Source organism: Prenolepis imparis, unplaced genomic scaffold (assembly GCF_030444845.1).
Source record: "Prenolepis imparis isolate NDT839.2.m4 unplaced genomic scaffold, iyPreImpa1.0 SCAF_3, whole genome shotgun sequence".
Lineage (NCBI taxonomy): Eukaryota > Metazoa > Arthropoda > Insecta > Hymenoptera > Formicidae > Prenolepis > Prenolepis imparis.
In genome coordinates this window covers 16,829,395-16,845,247 of record NW_028141161.1, presented here as the reverse complement: position 1 = coordinate 16,845,247, position 15,853 = coordinate 16,829,395, and the positions used below count along the sequence as shown (strand labels likewise).

The window sequence follows — 15,853 nt, the reverse complement described above, 5'->3', positions numbered from 1 at the left end:
TAAAAAAATATAATATCCTATTTATATAAATGTTTAGATGAACATTTATATAAATGTTTAGAAGTTTCTCTCTAGAATAGAGATTATTATAACTCTACTCAAACAACGCTCTACTCAAACAAGACAAGATGTAGAATAAAAATAATTCGTCCCATATTATTATAACATTATTGTAACAAGTAGACAACTCATAATAGATATATGTCAGTCAGTTAAAAAAGTTATTGCAGATTGGATTTTCTAAATCAAATTTAAAATTTGCACAATTCTCTAATTTTCGGCAAATCAATTTACTGTTACTATTTGAATTAAAAATATTATTAAGTACCTTGGACAGTGCTAATATTGAGCATTTCTGATGTAATCCGTTGTATGCTTGACAAAATATTTATTTATCTATTGATGAAGTTATGTTGCTTCATTATTTATCTGTAAGAGGTTCTATACCCATAGTCCAAATTACCGATGTATCCGTATTTACAGTCACTTCAGAAGTTTCATATGTATTCGAAGTACTAACTAAACCTCCAAATTGCATAGTCGTGTTATCTAAAGCATAAAAAAGCAGATAGAATTAGAAAAATTGCTCAAATATGTCATCAAATCTTAATAAAATCAATGATGATTTATATTATTCAAATTTAAATATAAATGAGGAATATAAAACATACTTAAATTCCATTTCAAGCCAGTTGTTGTTATACAATTAACCGGACATCCAAATGGTAGTAAACCACACCAGGATTGTTGTTGTACTAAGATCTCTGGTATACATATGTTGTGCAAACCAGGTTTTAATAACCATGTTAAAGAATTGCTTGCGATTTGTATTACCTGTAAAAAAAAAATTATTTTGACAAAGATATTCAACATATAAAGACACAATTTGAACTTGTCTAAATAGAACATTCATCACCTGTATATTTCCCACAAGCTTGTCACTTTTATATAATGTATTAATATTGCCAATGATATGATCAAATCTGCCCGATGTTTCTGCAAGCACGTATATTTCACCTAACTGCCAACAATATTGTATTCTCTTTTTATCGTATATAATATTAATTTATAAGGAGCACACAACAAATCTTAAGAATTACATTTATATCTCTTGTCTTAGCATAGTGCGCAACTTGCAACAAGGCTTTGGTGTAATCCGTATGGTCCTGATTAGGTGTCTCGACAACGGTGGATCCTATATTTCCCAATTTTTCGATCACAACCGGCAAACAGCTATCCATATCTCCTGTAATAAGATCAGGTATGTATTGCCTATGCTCGTCGCTCAACATGTCTATCCCTTGCTCCTCCAGATACTTGAGCCATCTGTGCGTTCCGCCGTCGACGGTGACCGTGATTTGAGCTGTAAAATATAAATATAAATTAACTACAAATTACGCCGTTTGCGATTTATTAATGAGAAATACGAGATATTCAATCGATGTACCTTTCTGCCAGAATCGGAGCATAAAGTCATGCTTCCAATATATGGGACGATTCAGCACCATCACCGCGTATTCGCAGCAGGTGCCACATTCAAATATATCGAACGGATTCCATGCCGTCCCGTTGGACTCCGATTTGTGTTGCATCGCGCGACGCGACGTAACCTGTCTCATCACTGAAATTATGTTAATCGGCGGATTAAGGTTAGGCCGCGGGAGAGCATGAGTTTGCGTAATCTACTAGGATGCTTTTGCCTCTGTTGAGCTTTTTATCGAAATGTATCATCGGGAGGCGAAGAAAGAGAAGGGATCTGCTGCTAAACGCTCTTTCGCCCGCCTTCGTCCTTGAGAATCTTACGTAATCCTTGTTTAGCCTTGCCCATGACGAGGTTTTTTTGGAACGCGCATCGCGAAAAATACATCGCCCCTCTCATGACTCGTAATTATGGCTTATTTATCCCGATAACGACGAGCGATGTCACCGGCTATTAACGCAATTTTGTGTTAACGCTGTATGTGTATATGTGCGTGTGCTGTATGTACACCTATGTATATATATGTATGTGTGTTGTATATAAAATTTGATGTATTAACATTTAAGAATTACCGCGACATATCGTGAAAAACGGCTGTCCAAAGATATTTTCACAGACATCACGTTGCAAAATATCCCTGCGAAAATGAATGGCTAATATATGTCAAGATTGACAATAATCAGGGTGTTGGAGAAGCACGCCGCCTCCGCGAAACGTCAGCTGTTTAGCTGCACTTTCTGCACTTTCCGTATTTAAAGCGGAGCAAGTATACATTTGCGTTTAGAAAAAAGAAAACGACAAAGAAATGTCAAAGTGAATTAAATGTGGCTTTAAAAAGTGATTAAAAAATGTAACAATATATTTATTTCAATTGCAGTGCCATACCATTTGTTTCTCTTTTATTTCATCAGCTAAACATATATGATGTATATCTCACCATTTTAAGCGCAGAAAGTGCAATAGAGTTCAATCAAAACAAACACGACGTCACATCTTGCAGTTCTGCAGTCATCTGCAGTTTGCCTGCAATTTGTTCGTACGATATTGATTTATAATATTTTCATTCGTTCATTTCAATTTTTATAAATCGACATTACATAATATTCCATTTGTGAAGAAATATTTTTTTACAGATAGCAATCGATGGGGTCGAAAATTTGGAAATGGAAAAATATACCCGGCGTTCCAGGCCGATGCAACGATGTACTTTATACACCGCCAAAATTGCAGCCGACACGCGATCTTCTTGTATTCTTTGGCGGTGATGTGCAAGTATGTACATACAGAATTAGTCAATGGATAATTAATTATAATTTTTGTTTTTATAGTATATTCAATTATTTTTTTAACACTCTGGCTGGGCTTTAAAAATAACATCTTTTAAAGGGCTTGATATTTCTTACAAATGAACTGTGTAATTCTTGATGTTATTTTCTCGAATTTTTAATATATATTATATTAAATTTATATAATATATATATCACATTTTATAAAAATATAAAGATAGTTATATAAAGAGACTCATTTTGAAGTAGAATCAATATATCTTGTTCTTTAAAAGAATTTAATTATAGTCTTTAACAAAACTTAACAATTAAGACTATAATTACATTATTTTTATTGATATATTTTATATTAGCAACATTGTAAAATTACATTCAAGTAAAATTATTATAGGACATTCGAGAAAATATGGAAAGGCATCCAGATAGTAAGAAATATTTGAAATGGAATTTAGAAAACACTGCAACTATACTCTCTGAACAATTTCCTAGAAGTCATGTATTTATCGTTCGTCCAACCAGGTAAAACACTCATTATAATGTTATACATAGAGAAATTGAGATATTTCATTACTAATCCTGTGTGACATAATTTCTTATTAATGCTAATTAGTGAATGAAAATTATTAGAAAAAATTATAATTTTCTCCTTTTTAGTGTTATTTTTATATTAAATTAACTATGTAATAATTTTATTTGTTTTAGGATGTTAATAACTAAAAATGCAGTCTACAGTTGTTTCGATAACTTTGTACCAGGGGACAAATATGGTACACCTTCATTTTGTCCTATGCACAAGGCTGTAAAACATTTAAGAGAACTTCTTCTTTGTTGCCTAGAACATGTTAAAACATTAAAAATGGGAGAAGTATGCATCAAAAAAAGACCATAATATATCCAAAAAATCTTATAAACCAATTGCACATTGACTTCAACTTTGATATATGTGTGATTGTATTTATAATTCATACTTTTTATGAGATACTCTTGAAAAATATATATAATTTATATAAATCAATTTATTAGACAAGTTTATGCATTATATGCATTGAATATAACATTTGAAGTATCAAACCGATAAATATTCAATATATTTTAATTTATAGGATATCGATGATGAATATAATATTGAAGCAACAAATTTAAATCTAATGGGCTTCAGCAAAGGCTGTGCAGTTTTAAATCAATTTCTTTATGAATTTAATTATTATGCTGAAAATCCAAATGGCAATATTCATATAAATAATTTTATAAAACTCATCAAAAGTATGTGGTGGTTGGATGGCGGACATAATGGTGCCAAAAATACATGGATTACAGAACACAGTATACTTCGGTCTTTTGCTAAATTAAGTAAGATGACCCAGCAGAAATATCTGCAAATAATAATCTTCTGGCAATATTTTGACGTAATATAATTAATATTTTTTATTCTCTTTAGGAATAAACACTCACATACATGTTACACCATATCAAGTACGAGACACTCATCGACCATGGATTGGTTTGGAAGAAAATAGTTTCAATGAGATCTTACAAAATATGGGAATATCTGTACAACGAACTTTACATTTTGGTGACAAAACACGAAGTTTGTCATTGCATTTTAATATTCTTACAGATATATCAGAAGTAATGTAGAATAAAGTCGTTGTACACTTCTCAAATGTTAAATGTTGAAAATATACTAATCAAACATTTATCTATAAAATTGATAGAATAATAGAGTTTTCTCACTTGAGAATCAAAACAAGCATAAAACTATATGCAAATTATGATCTTGATTGATAATAATAATGTAATTGACATTTCTGTGTTGCAAATTATCTAAAAAAATAATTTAATAGAATCTATTTTATGAATATAGAATATTCCTACAATATGTACATAAATTTATTCAAAAATATAATCTTAAAATATAGTTATAAGAGAGAGAGAGAGAGTAATAAAAAGTTCATTAAGTACAAATATATGTGATGTAATATTTACAATATTATTACAATTACTGTACAACTTTTATGATATTATTATTATTATATGATATACTATGATATTTTTGAATAATTACTAGTTAAAACTAATAAATTGTAATTGTTTTTATTTTAATACCTTATATAATATAATAAAATCATGAGCCCTATTTTTTATATATTTCCATAGAAATTTCATTATATTTTTTATTATAATTATTTTAATAAATTTTATTCTATTGTTTCATGTGTTTTGTGTCATATTTTATTAATGGCTATAACATCCATTATTATGAATATAAAGCAAAAAATTAAAAAAAAATATATATCTAGAAAGCTATAATAAAAAGGTAATTAATATAAGTTAATATCACTAAAAGTGTACCTTTCTCTGTCGAAGAAGAAATTATCTGCGTGTATATATATATTATTAAATTCTTATAAAATTACTTTTCCATCTCTCAAATAACTTAATGTGTGCTAATTTGAAAAATTTATATTATCTATCTCTATCTAAATAAGATATATTTTCTCCCAAATCTGATTTTTTGTTATTCACAGCTGCATTCTTACGTATGTTTCTAAAAATGTTTTTTTTTTTTTTAAGTAAGGAAAAATGAGAAATTGAATTTTTAATTAAACTCACACATCATTACTCAATAAGTTCACAAATAATTTCCCTACCATGAAAAACTTTACTTCCAATTCTTTTTTCAATGTTGAGCAACAATCTTAATTTCTCAACTCTTGCTTTCCCATATAAAAAATTGTTCAATATATATAAATATGTTTTAGTAAAAATTTGAAGCAAAATAAAGAATTATTCTAAGCATTTACCTATTATCTGCATTTGTTACAACTTTTATCATGATGTATGTAAATCCATATCGGAAACAACAGCGCTCACTTGCCAATTTGAATTACAGTACACTAACATCTCTTGGGGCACTTAACTCCATGAAAAGTTACACCTCCTGATCCTGTAATAAATATGAATAATAAGTATAAAGTGTAAAGTATTAAAAATAATTTTATATATATATGCTAAAATTACTCAATGTACATCTTTATTTGATTAAATAAGCAAATTAGAATATGTTTGTCTTAAAAACTACCTTTGAGCTTGTACAACAGTGCAGCTTCAGCCCATTCGTCAGAACCATCGCAACAATCGCAATATCCATCATTGACCTTATACGATGGTATTTTTGCTGCAATTTCACACACGATTATTAATATTTCAAATTTCATTTATCTGAGATTATAATAAAATTCGATATTCCATTGCAATATACCTGCTGACTTTCTGGAACTAGTCTCGCAATAAAAGACACCACTATTGCACGCATTGGTGCCTGGTTCATCGCTACCATCCATCGCACAGTCGCAATAATCATCATTAATTTTCAGAAAATCGATTTCCCTCTTCGAGGCGAAACATACGAATTTGCCATTAACATTGGGAAGATACTTGGCAATGTCTTGGTCTCGCGTACCACGTAAAGACACAGTCCGACCGTTCTTGTCACGTATGAGCTTGGAGTGTTGCGGCTGATGCCACTTGGAAGTTCGCCTCCCGACCACGACGTAATGATTATCTCGCGAGCCGGTGATCGGTTTGCCCACCGTCTCCCGATTCAGCTCTTTCAAGTAAAACAGCTGGTGAAACACAAATATCACAGCGACCACGAGGACGCATATCAGCATGTACTTGAGCTTCTTTCGCAGGAATCGCCGTTTCCAGGACACCTCGGTTTTCATCTCTTCTACCGGCTAACCGTTACCTCCGTTGCAAAACAAATCTCTCCCCGAATGCGTTTCTTACACGGTATACGTACGTTTCATACGGATACGAGATAATCATAGTGTCAACATTTATGCACTTTACATAAAATCGCGAAATGTGTCTTTTAATCGCTTACTTTGTAGTCGGTGTTCCTTTTTCACGCGTTCGATACTTGTATTTACACAGGCGCACACACATATCGTATACAGGGTGTTCGGTAAAAAAAGAAGCGAAATATATTTCAAGTGCCGAAAGTGTAAATGAAAAAAGCGCAGCTAGAGCGAGAACGAAGACACGTGGTGGAGCAAATGATATATATAAAAATATAAAATATTTACAACTCTTTTTCTCTATGTCCAACTTTTTCTACAAAACGTATTGCACTACAGTGAACGTAAGACTTGCTAAATTATCAACAGAAATGGCAAGTGAGAAAGCTCCATTGACTTTTGAAATATTCGCCGAATGTCAAAGTACAAAAGCCAGAACCGGCAGGATGACGGTTGTTCGTCATCGTGTGGATACACCGGTATTCATGCCAGTGGGAACTCAGGTTTATAAATTTCTTTTTTAAATCCTCTTTTCTTTGCATACTTAAAATTTGTTTTTCAAAAATCAGCTTTCCATGTTCAATCATTTATAATTAAAACAATGATACACATTTTTTCATAAATTTTTTGTTTAAATTTAAATAAAATCTGTCTTTAATTATTTGTACCCTATTTACCACATCGTTACAATAATATAAATAAATAATAAAATCTAATTTCATCAAACATCGCACAATTTTTAGGGAACATTAAAAGGATTGTTGCCCCAACAACTAGAGCAATTGGATTGCCAAATCATTCTTGGCAATACCTATCATCTTGGAACTAGGCCTGTAAGCATAGAAATCATACACTATCGGTAGAAAAAATATTGAAATTACACAAATAATTTTAATTACATTATAATATAAATTATATATTTAATATTGATAGGGTGCAGATGTCCTGCGTAAAGCTGGAGGTTTGCACAAGTTCATGAATTGGAAAAAAGCGCTATTAACAGATTCAGGTGGTTTCCAAATGGTTTCATTGTTACACCTAGCCGAAATAACAGAAGAAGGCGTTAAATTTCAATCACCATATAATGGTATGCACAATCAAATACATATATATTTTCAGATATACGTTTATATATAGCTTACATATAGCTTCGCTAACTTTTATATAATGTTTCATAGAATCTGAATGTATGCTGACACCTGAACATTCAATTCAAATCCAAAATGCGATCGGTGCTGACATAATTATGCAACTTGATGATGTTGTTAAAAGTACTTTAACCGGGCCAAGAGTAGAAGAGGCAATGCATAGGTATAATTGTTTTAAATTTAATAATAATTAATAATTAAAAATATATTTCTTTTAATGTTAGATTACATATACTTCAATATTGCCTAATTTGTAATTAAATATTATATTAAATGTTATATATGTTAATCTGATACAATAAATGAATTTAGAACAACACGTTGGCTAGATCGTTGTTTGTCAGCACATGAAAGACCGAATGAGCAAAGTATATTTCCAATCGTGCAAGGTGGTCTCAATCCCGAACTGCGATCCGAGAGTGCACGACAATTAATTAAGCGAAAAGTGAACGGATATGCCATAGGAGGCTTGAGGTAAAAACATATTACTAGATTATTAGTCAATATAAGCAATAAATTACAAAAAAAAAAAACAAAAGCTCTATGTAACATAATAAACATTAAAAAATCCTCTATATAATAATGATTTTTATAACGATTTTAGTGGTGGGGAGAGCAAGGACGATTTTTGGAGAATGGTTCATCTATCAACGAATATCCTTCCAAAAGACAAACCACGATATCTTATGGGTGTTGGATTCGCAGTTGATCTAATTGTATGCAGTGCATTAGGAGTCGATATGTACGATTGTGTATTTCCAACAAGAACAGCTGTGAGTGTTTTATAAAGTATACATTGAAAGACTTTTAATGCGCAAAAATATAAAAATATGAAAAACCTAATATTAAAATGAAACTTTCAGAGATTTGGTTGTGCTTTGGTACAAACAGGACAACTTAATTTGAAGCAAGCAAAGTATAAAAAAGATCTAATACCGATCGACGAATCGTGCGAGTGTAGCACTTGTAAAACTTACACACGAGCTTATTTGCATCAAATTGCTACAATAGAGACAGTATCGTGTCATTTGTTGACCGTTCACAATATCGCATTTCAAATGAAGCTCATGCGAGACATTAGAGACAGTATAAAAGAACAAAGATTTCCTAAATTTATACAGGAATATATGTTGGCAGTTTATCCTAATAAGGACTATCCAATATGGCTGATTAATGCTTTGGAGGCTGTCAATGTTACTCTATTGTAAAACTTTTTTACACTTAATTTAATTATAACTACTTTATTCTTATAATTTATTCTTTTAATTATACTAACAATAAGATGTAACACAATAATATATATAAATACTTGCCACCCTATGTATATAGATATCTGATAGTATCGTTTGTTATCAATGTACAATGATCATGGATTAACTAGTACTTGTTTTTTGAAATTTATAAATAAAAACTCTATCTTCTATCATAAACAAGCATAATGTACAATGATTCACATATAGAGACCTCTCTTTTATAAAAAATATTTGAAAGAGCTTATAAATCAATTAAATAATCATACCTGAACAATATTTTACACATTTTATTCTGCAATTTTCTCCTTTTGCACATTTTTTGCTAAAGATGGAGGATGAGGCACAAATGTTATAAATGCTAATATTAATTTCATCACATGAAATCATCTGAATCGTATCCACTGTTCTCCGTATTTGAAGTCATATTAGATGTATTAAATAGAGAATTATAACTCCTGAAAAATATAGAATTATTCTTATATTAAAGTCATAATTTATTAGCGTGTTATATATATGTATCAAATAATATGATTAAAAATAGAATATTTATATAAAATCACAATGATAGGTTACCTCATCTCTGCTTCTTCCTGACGTCGTTTCTCCTCTGCCTTTTCTCTTTCTTTCTGTTCTCTTAAGAGCTTCTTCTTGTCTTCTCGTTCAATTTTATCTCTCTCTTCTCTTTCAGCTCTAAAGTTTACTTCTTCAGAACGTTTCGTCTTAGTAAGACGATTCACAATGACATTCACTCGCTTGGCAACATGAATCTTACGAACTTCCTTGTCCTTGTAAAAACCAACTTGACCAACTTCCATACCTTGTGTTTTTTTCAAATTTGACCACATTGTATATACCACATCAATATCATTTATTTTGTTCCCTTCAATACTGTTTGCCTTTACTAATTGTGCGGCATCTTCCAACACAGTGCTGGGAATGTCATCTATTGTCTGACCCTAGAATTTTGAGAGAGAACCAATGTTTTATATTCATATCTTTTTAACATTAATTAAATAAGATTAAATTTTTAATCAATAATTAAACTTACTTGTCCAAGTCGAAGATATACATGAGCAGAGGAATATTTATCAACATGAAACCATACGTCTTCTGGCCAACCCCACTTGATAAGATCTTCATCTATGATAAACAGAATCCAATTAATCAAGCATTAAATTATAACACTTTTATTAACATTTTTATTAATTATGAATAATACAGAATATTTTCTACTTACTTTCATATTTATCAACTCCCATAAACAATGTAATGGGTGGTTGCACCACTGCAATGTATAAGATTAGTATATTAGTCTAACCTCTCAAAATAGTAACAAAACAATGTTATCAATAATTGAAAGAAACACGTAATACTAATTTTTTATCTATTAAAAATAGAGATAAGATTGAGAAATAAAAATAAATTACCTTCGCTTAGAAAATAATAAACCATTATTGATAAAAATTTTGATTAGAACATGCAACAAAACCAGCTGCCACAAATATTTTTATAGCGCCAACGATGGCGCTGTAACGATATGTTCAATCCGGATATTTAAATCGAGTATTAGGCGGGAATCACACATAGAATTACTACGATATTTTTTATCGTAATAACGTAATATTTTTTAAATACCAGTAACTATAATTATATATATATATATATATATAATTATATATGTATATAACTATATAATTGTATTCGAGCAAGCAATAGTTTTACAGATAATCACTAATTGAAATATCTGATATTTCAACTCTGCGAGAATTACTTATAAATTTATATAAAAATATCGATGTTTGACAGAGACTCAAATAAGTTTCAATAATGCCAAGTACAGTGATTCATGTGGATGGCATGTTTTTCAGCGTATGTCTTAGATATTTGGCTACGTGAAACTTCAGGGTCGTTAATTCATATATTTGTCGATGCAGGCGTTTCTATCATTAATAGAATGTTAAAATAAATAACAAAAAATTTTAAGAAACATGTAATTTAAATCTTTTATATATCCTTACAGCTTTATGTTACCAAGTAACATTTTAGGATTTGTGAGACAAAGCTGAATGTGAGAAGTGCTCATAACTCATAATTGCTTTATAAATTGGACCATCAAATTCCAGGTCCTCATCCCTCATTCTTCCTGACGTCGTTTTCGCTTTCTTTCTGTTCTCTTAAGAGCTTCTTCTTGTCTTCTCGTTCAATTTTATCTCTCTCTTCTCTTTCAGCTCTAAAGTTTATTTGTTCGGAACGTTTCGTTTTGTTAAGACGATTCACAATGGCGTTTACTCGTTTGGCAACATAAATTTTACGAACTTCCTTGTTCTTGTGGAAATCAACGTGACCAATCTCCATACCTTTCGTTTTCTTCAAATTTGACCACATTGTATATACCACATCAATATCATTTATTTTGTTCCCTTCAATACTGTTTGCCTTTACTAATTGTGCGGCATCTTCCAACACAGTGCAGGGAATGTCATCTATTGTCTGACCCTAGAATTTTGAAAAGAAAACCAATGTTTTATATTATATTTTTTAACATCAATTAAGTAAGATTAAATTTTTAATCGATAATTGAACTTACTTGTCCAAGTCGAAGATATACATGAGCAGAGGAATATTTATCAACATGAAACCATACGTCTTCTGGCCAACCCCACTTGATAAGATCTTCATCTATGATAAACAGAATCCAATTAATCATATGCATTAAATTATAATAAATTTCTATTAATTATGAATAATACAAAATATTTTCTACTTACTCTCATATTTATTAACTCCCATAAACAGTATAATTGGTGGCTGCACCACTGCAATGTATAAGATTAGTACATTAGTCTAACCTCTCAAAATAGTAACAAAACAATGTTATCAATAATTGAAAGAAACACGTAATATTAATTTTCTATCTATTAAAAATAGAGATAAGATTGAGAAATAAAAATAAATTACCTTTGCTTGTAAAATAATAAACCATTATTGATAAAAATTTTGATTAAAACATGCAACAAAGTCAGCTACCAAAATATTTTTATAGCGCCAACGATGGCGTTGTAACGATATGTTCAATCCGGATATTTAAATTAAGTATTAGGTGGGAATCACATAAAATTACGACGAAATATGAATAGAAATGCGAAAAGAAATTTCTATTAACTCAATCAATATATTTATTTAACAGAGGCAATTATAAGTTCTGCGATTTTATAGTTTAGGTTTAGTATATACTTTGTAGCATATACATTTTTTTTAACTAACTTTTTTATTTGAAGATTGAAGAAACAATATATACATTTGACATGTCTGATATTGGATTTTATCATTTCCATTTATTTAAGAATTTATATTATGCGCCAAAATAACAGCTTTTTGTTTATATTAAAGCATTTTCTCTCTTTAAGCAATTGTCAACAAGTAAAATGTACAATGTTGAAAGCAATTTTCAGCATTCTACATAAAGATCATTATGTGTGATTAATAGCATATTGTAGTATACTATGAAATGCATACCTCATGTGGAGGAACGTCAACTTCATATATATGTAATATTTTTTAAATATCAGTAACTATAATTTTATATATATATAATTTGATAATTATATATAACTATATAATTGTATTGTACGAGCAAGCAATAGTTTTACAGATAATCACTAATTGAAATGTCTGATATTCCAACTCTCTGCAAGAATTACTTGTAAATTTATATAAAAATATCGATGTTTGACAGAGACTCAAATAAGTTTCACAATAGTGCTAGGTATAACGATTCATGTGGATGGCATGTTTTTCAGCATGATATGTCTTAGATATTTGGCTAAGCACAGGTGAAACTTCAGGGTCGTTAATCCATACATTTGTCGATGTAGGCGTTTCTATCATTGATAAGTATGCTAAAATAAATAACAAAACATTTTAAGAAACATGTAATTTAAATTTTTTACATATCCTTACAGCTTTATCTTACCAAGTAACATTTTAGGATTTGTAAGACTAAGCTGAATGTGAGAATTACTCATAATTGCTTTATAAATTGGACCATCAAGTTCTAGGCCCTCATCCAAATCTTGTAAGCTACGTCTTCTTTCACCCAGCAACCATTCACACTATCAAAACATGTTTATTTAAATATGAACTATATGCTTTTGCAACATTAATCATATTAACTTACAGCATTGGCCTGATCATTTCCAGTAATTTTCAATGCTCCTATAACATTCTTTTCGTCAAAACCCATATCCACGAGCGATCGCACTGCTCTCTTATTAGGTTTAAATTCCATTTTCTTGTATTGTCGAAAACTTTCTAGCAATAATTCTACAATGTGTATTAGATTTTTTTCTTTGTCATCGTTACCTAAACACATTTTGATTTATGTAATAATTTGAAATATACTTCCATATAGTCTGTAGTTTACCACTTTCAGTTTAAAATATTATTTTTCAAATAATAACAAAATGCATATTTCTGCCTTGTATAAGAATTACCTGTTTCAAAGAGTTCAATGCACGCATCTTTTAACGATTTTTTCTTAGTGCTCACTGAAGAACTAGGACCTGCAATATTTTCATCTGTTATCGAATCCATAGATAAATCTGTTTCGTCATCGTCATCATCTTCATCATCCTGATGCTCTATAAGCCATTCTAAAGCTTCTGTCATATTTGATCTAGAACAGATATATTTCTATAGTGTATAATCAAATTATATACAAGCATAAATATTAATGTTATTCTCTTAATACTAATATTTACTTTCGAAGACGCAATGCTTTGAAAACTTTCTTGTGAGAGTAGCCCATTTCTATAAGAGTTTTTACAACTTTTGGATCATTAGTAGGTTTACATCTAGCTTCCAATTTCTCCTTAACAATGTCATATAATTTTTCAGCATGTGGACTGTGCATTAAAATTTTTACAGATGCTTGCACAAGGGTTATTAAAATCTTACGAATTTCATTCTGAAACTATAAATAAATATAAAGTTAAGTATAATATAAATAAATATAAAGTTAAAGTAATACAATAACAATTAATATGTTTTCTAAACTATACAAAAAATATACTTACATCTGCAGGACATTCTGTAGATGGCACAAGTTTAGCTTTAGCATTTTGACTAGATAAACCTCTTGTAGCTTGAGCTATTGCTTCTAAACTTGGACCCTTAAGAGCTTCATCTGAAAGATTCTCTTGTACAACAGTTGATCGAATTTCCACTAATAATAATTCATCTGTAAAAATAAATAAATTGTTCATTATAACAGAAATATATATATATATATATATATATATATATATGAATAATAAATATATATAATACAAGCTTGAAATTTAGCAAGAGAAAGCCTATATGACAGAATATATAAAAATATATAGATAGATTAGATTTAATGTAGATAAAATTACCATATTCATTGATATCCTCATCATCAACATAATTTTCATCCACAAGCTGCTTAAATTTAGATGAATGAACTAAGCGGTAGCGTGAAATGGGTTTAGTGTCTTGACCATAAAAATGTACGACTGCTATTTTTTTAATATTTCCTACAGTAAAATCTGGCTTTACCGTTACATCCAACATATTACCCTCTATGCTACATATAGAAAGATTTAATATTATTAACTCTGATATACAAGATTACTTGTTGAAATTTCAAATTACATAAATTAATAAGATACCTGATAACATTGACAGAAAAGCTTTCAGGTGAGGTAGGTAACGGCATAAGCATGGTGTTGTTGCTTGCAGGATTGCCTGTGCCGACAGAAGAAAGGGCCAAGGACCGCTTGTCAGCAGTCCTTGAACTTTTTCTGTTATGCCAGGCCTCTGCTATTTGATCACGCATCCATGGGATCATTAAATTTACTTGAAACATGCAAGGGACATTCATTGTCATAATAATTGTCAACATGAATAAAATTGCAATATAAATTTTGATATATCCTAAAATCTTTAGACACAAACTAAATCGATTCTTTATTTATAAAATATATATATATATATATATATATATATAAATTTTAAGATAAACCACTGCACATATGTACACACCATATCTAAACTTTATATTTCACAAGTGAAAAGCTCAAAATTTAATTTTATTAAAAATTTGTATTAAAAATATATACCCACCTTTTATATTCAAAACCTTTACATAAATAATTTAGATTTCAATTTGTTGTCCAGTGAAAAAAATTGAGAGATGCTATAACAGAGGTTATATTGAAAAATATGAAGCATTTTTCAGATAAACTGTTGAGAAGCTGTTAAATAATCGACAGATCGGCTGTCATCTTTGAAAATAATGCATCGAAGAAAATTATTATTAAAAAAATCTGTTTACGTCTCTAATTTTTTAACAACATTGTCGCTACCGTTACGTGTCGTTACAAATATGTACCGACGTTGTAACGCAAAGTTGTATTCTTAGATAACTCGAAGAAGCGACGAGAGATGTCGGTAGAATATCGAATTTCTACGTTATCGACAGATTACGAAGACAATAAAAGCGACACAAAGCGAAGCTGTACGGAAATTGTGATGTATATCTCAATAATCTATATATATGTATATTAATATTGTAAGGTTGATTGTTAAAGTTTTTTTCCTATTTACAATTAGAAATAGCGTTTCCTATGACGTAAAGGCGCCTCGCAAACAGACCCCCCCGTGGAAAGAGCGTCGCCATAGCAACGGAACGCGCGGAACGCGGACTAACGTTTCGCGTTCCGTCATTTCAGCCAGCAGCTGCGATTGTCAGCTGTTCAATATGGAACGATAGCAAAGTGCAGTCACTTGTAGGAGTCGGTCGACGTCGGATACGACCAGTCAGTCGAGCAACCGAGTCGTCAGTCAGCCAAACGAGCGGGTT

General features: G+C 30.3%; 6 protein-coding genes across 10 annotated transcripts; 2 read left to right on the top strand and 4 right to left on the bottom strand.

Annotated features, from left to right (window-relative positions):
- Positions 1 to 330: 330 nt before the first annotated feature.
- Positions 331 to 6,494, bottom strand: LOC145933639 (thiamine pyrophosphokinase 1). Its single transcript, XM_083033529.1, is given in 8 exon segments — positions 331 to 433; positions 435 to 549; positions 672 to 834; positions 917 to 1,021; positions 1,101 to 1,363; positions 1,448 to 1,621; positions 5,849 to 5,944; positions 6,029 to 6,494. Coding segments are annotated over 8 exon segments (1,407 nt in total). The 3' UTR covers positions 331 to 408.
- On the top strand, positions 1,475 to 4,715 carry LOC145933635 (mitochondrial protein C2orf69 homolog). 3 transcript variants are annotated; one of them, XM_083033522.1, is made up of 7 exons: positions 1,475 to 2,242; positions 2,358 to 2,516; positions 2,614 to 2,752; positions 3,158 to 3,285; positions 3,469 to 3,631; positions 3,870 to 4,116; positions 4,205 to 4,714. In XM_083033522.1, the coding sequence occupies exons 3-7, from the start codon at positions 2,624 to 2,626 to the stop codon at positions 4,402 to 4,404; spliced, it is 867 nt and encodes a 288-aa protein (XP_082889648.1). In that variant the 5' UTR covers positions 1,475 to 2,242; positions 2,358 to 2,516; positions 2,614 to 2,623; the 3' UTR covers positions 4,405 to 4,714. The 3 variants fall into 3 exon arrangements, with proteins under 3 accessions (XP_082889648.1, XP_082889649.1, XP_082889647.1); XM_083033523.1 differs by having other exon boundaries at positions 1,475 to 2,512; positions 4,205 to 4,715; XM_083033521.1 differs by having other exon boundaries at positions 1,475 to 2,516.
- Positions 6,495 to 6,634: 140 nt separating the features above from the next.
- Tgt (tRNA-guanine transglycosylase) lies at positions 6,635 to 9,058 on the top strand. The gene is made up of 7 exons (XM_083033514.1): positions 6,635 to 7,072; positions 7,313 to 7,402; positions 7,503 to 7,656; positions 7,748 to 7,880; positions 8,030 to 8,191; positions 8,322 to 8,490; positions 8,581 to 9,058. Exons 1-7 carry the CDS (start codon positions 6,635 to 6,637, stop codon positions 8,923 to 8,925), a joined length of 1,491 nt encoding a protein of 496 aa, XP_082889640.1. The 3' UTR covers positions 8,926 to 9,058.
- LOC145933636 (coiled-coil domain-containing protein 25-like) lies at positions 7,255 to 10,499 on the bottom strand. 2 transcript variants are annotated; one of them, XR_014424906.1, is made up of 6 exons: positions 10,398 to 10,499; positions 10,208 to 10,255; positions 10,019 to 10,110; positions 9,544 to 9,926; positions 9,237 to 9,425; positions 7,255 to 7,400 (listed from the first exon to the last, which is right to left on the bottom strand). XR_014424906.1 is itself a non-coding variant. In XM_083033524.1 (5 exons), the coding sequence occupies exons 1-5, from the start codon at positions 10,420 to 10,422 to the stop codon at positions 9,344 to 9,346; spliced, it is 630 nt and encodes a 209-aa protein (XP_082889650.1). In that variant the 5' UTR covers positions 10,423 to 10,499; the 3' UTR covers positions 8,453 to 9,343. The 2 variants fall into 2 exon arrangements, 1 of the variants encoding a protein (XP_082889650.1); XM_083033524.1 differs by lacking the exon at positions 7,255 to 7,400 and having other exon boundaries at positions 8,453 to 9,425.
- Positions 10,500 to 10,640: 141 nt separating this feature from the next.
- On the bottom strand, positions 10,641 to 12,619 carry LOC145933637 (coiled-coil domain-containing protein 25-like). Of its 2 annotated transcripts, none has more exons than XM_083033527.1 (4): positions 12,487 to 12,619; positions 11,739 to 11,786; positions 11,558 to 11,649; positions 10,641 to 11,466 (listed from the first exon to the last, which is right to left on the bottom strand). In XM_083033527.1, exons 2-4 carry the CDS (start codon positions 11,758 to 11,760, stop codon positions 11,098 to 11,100), a joined length of 483 nt encoding a protein of 160 aa, XP_082889653.1. In that variant the 5' UTR covers positions 11,761 to 11,786; positions 12,487 to 12,619; the 3' UTR covers positions 10,641 to 11,097. The 2 variants fall into 2 exon arrangements, with proteins under 2 accessions (XP_082889653.1, XP_082889652.1); XM_083033526.1 differs by lacking the exon at positions 12,487 to 12,619 and adding an exon at positions 11,929 to 12,039.
- A 113-nt stretch (positions 12,620 to 12,732) lies between these two features.
- On the bottom strand, positions 12,733 to 15,404 carry Kpc2 (Kip1 ubiquitination-promoting complex subunit 2). The gene is made up of 9 exons (XM_083033520.1): positions 15,115 to 15,404; positions 14,661 to 14,847; positions 14,385 to 14,575; positions 14,046 to 14,209; positions 13,731 to 13,942; positions 13,464 to 13,645; positions 13,148 to 13,332; positions 12,944 to 13,082; positions 12,733 to 12,869 (listed from the first exon to the last, which is right to left on the bottom strand). Exons 2-9 carry the CDS (start codon positions 14,837 to 14,839, stop codon positions 12,733 to 12,735), a joined length of 1,389 nt encoding a protein of 462 aa, XP_082889646.1. The 5' UTR covers positions 14,840 to 14,847; positions 15,115 to 15,404.
- Positions 15,405 to 15,853: the final 449 nt, after the last annotated feature.

Excerpts from the sequence above, each read along its gene's own strand:
- LOC145933635 (XM_083033523.1), top strand. The coding sequence starts at position 2,624 with ATGGGGTCGAAAATTTGGAAATGGAAAAATATACCCGGCGTTCCAGGC. Across the intron at positions 2,753-3,157 it reads TCTTTGGCGGTGATGTGCAA|GACATTCGAGAAAATATGGA; the intron begins GTATGTACATAC and ends AAATTATTATAG. Across the intron at positions 3,632-3,869 it reads AAACATTAAAAATGGGAGAA|GATATCGATGATGAATATAA; the intron begins GTATGCATCAAA and ends TTTAATTTATAG.
- Tgt (XM_083033514.1), top strand. The coding sequence starts at position 6,635 with ATGTGTCTTTTAATCGCTTACTTTGTAGTCGGTGTTCCTTTTTCACGC. Across the intron at positions 7,073-7,312 it reads TCATGCCAGTGGGAACTCAG|GGAACATTAAAAGGATTGTT; the intron begins GTTTATAAATTT and ends CACAATTTTTAG. Across the intron at positions 8,491-8,580 it reads TATTTCCAACAAGAACAGCT|AGATTTGGTTGTGCTTTGGT; the intron begins GTGAGTGTTTTA and ends TGAAACTTTCAG.
- LOC145933636 (XM_083033524.1), bottom strand. The coding sequence starts at position 10,422 with ATGGTTTATTATTTTCTAAGCGAAG. Across the intron at positions 10,256-10,397 it reads TTATTATTTTCTAAGCGAAG|TGGTGCAACCACCCATTACA; the intron begins GTAATTTATTTT and ends TATACATTGCAG. Across the intron at positions 9,426-9,543 it reads CAGGAAGAAGCAGAGATGAG|GAGTTATAATTCTCTATTTA; the intron begins GTAACCTATCAT and ends TATATTTTTCAG.
- LOC145933637 (XM_083033526.1), bottom strand. The coding sequence starts at position 11,953 with ATGGTTTATTATTTTACAAGCAAAG. Across the intron at positions 11,650-11,738 it reads GGGAGTTAATAAATATGAGA|ATGAAGATCTTATCAAGTGG; the intron begins GTAAGTAGAAAA and ends TGTTTATCATAG. Across the intron at positions 11,467-11,557 it reads TATATCTTCGACTTGGACAA|GGTCAGACAATAGATGACAT; the intron begins GTAAGTTCAATT and ends TCAAAATTCTAG.
- Kpc2 (XM_083033520.1), bottom strand. The coding sequence starts at position 14,839 with ATGATCCCATGGATGCGTGATCAAATAGCAGAGGCCTGGCATAACAGA. Across the intron at positions 14,576-14,660 it reads TTTTCTGTCAATGTTATCAG|CATAGAGGGTAATATGTTGG; the intron begins GTATCTTATTAA and ends TTCTATATGTAG. Across the intron at positions 13,083-13,147 it reads GAAATGATCAGGCCAATGCT|TGTGAATGGTTGCTGGGTGA; the intron begins GTAAGTTAATAT and ends ATGTTTTGATAG.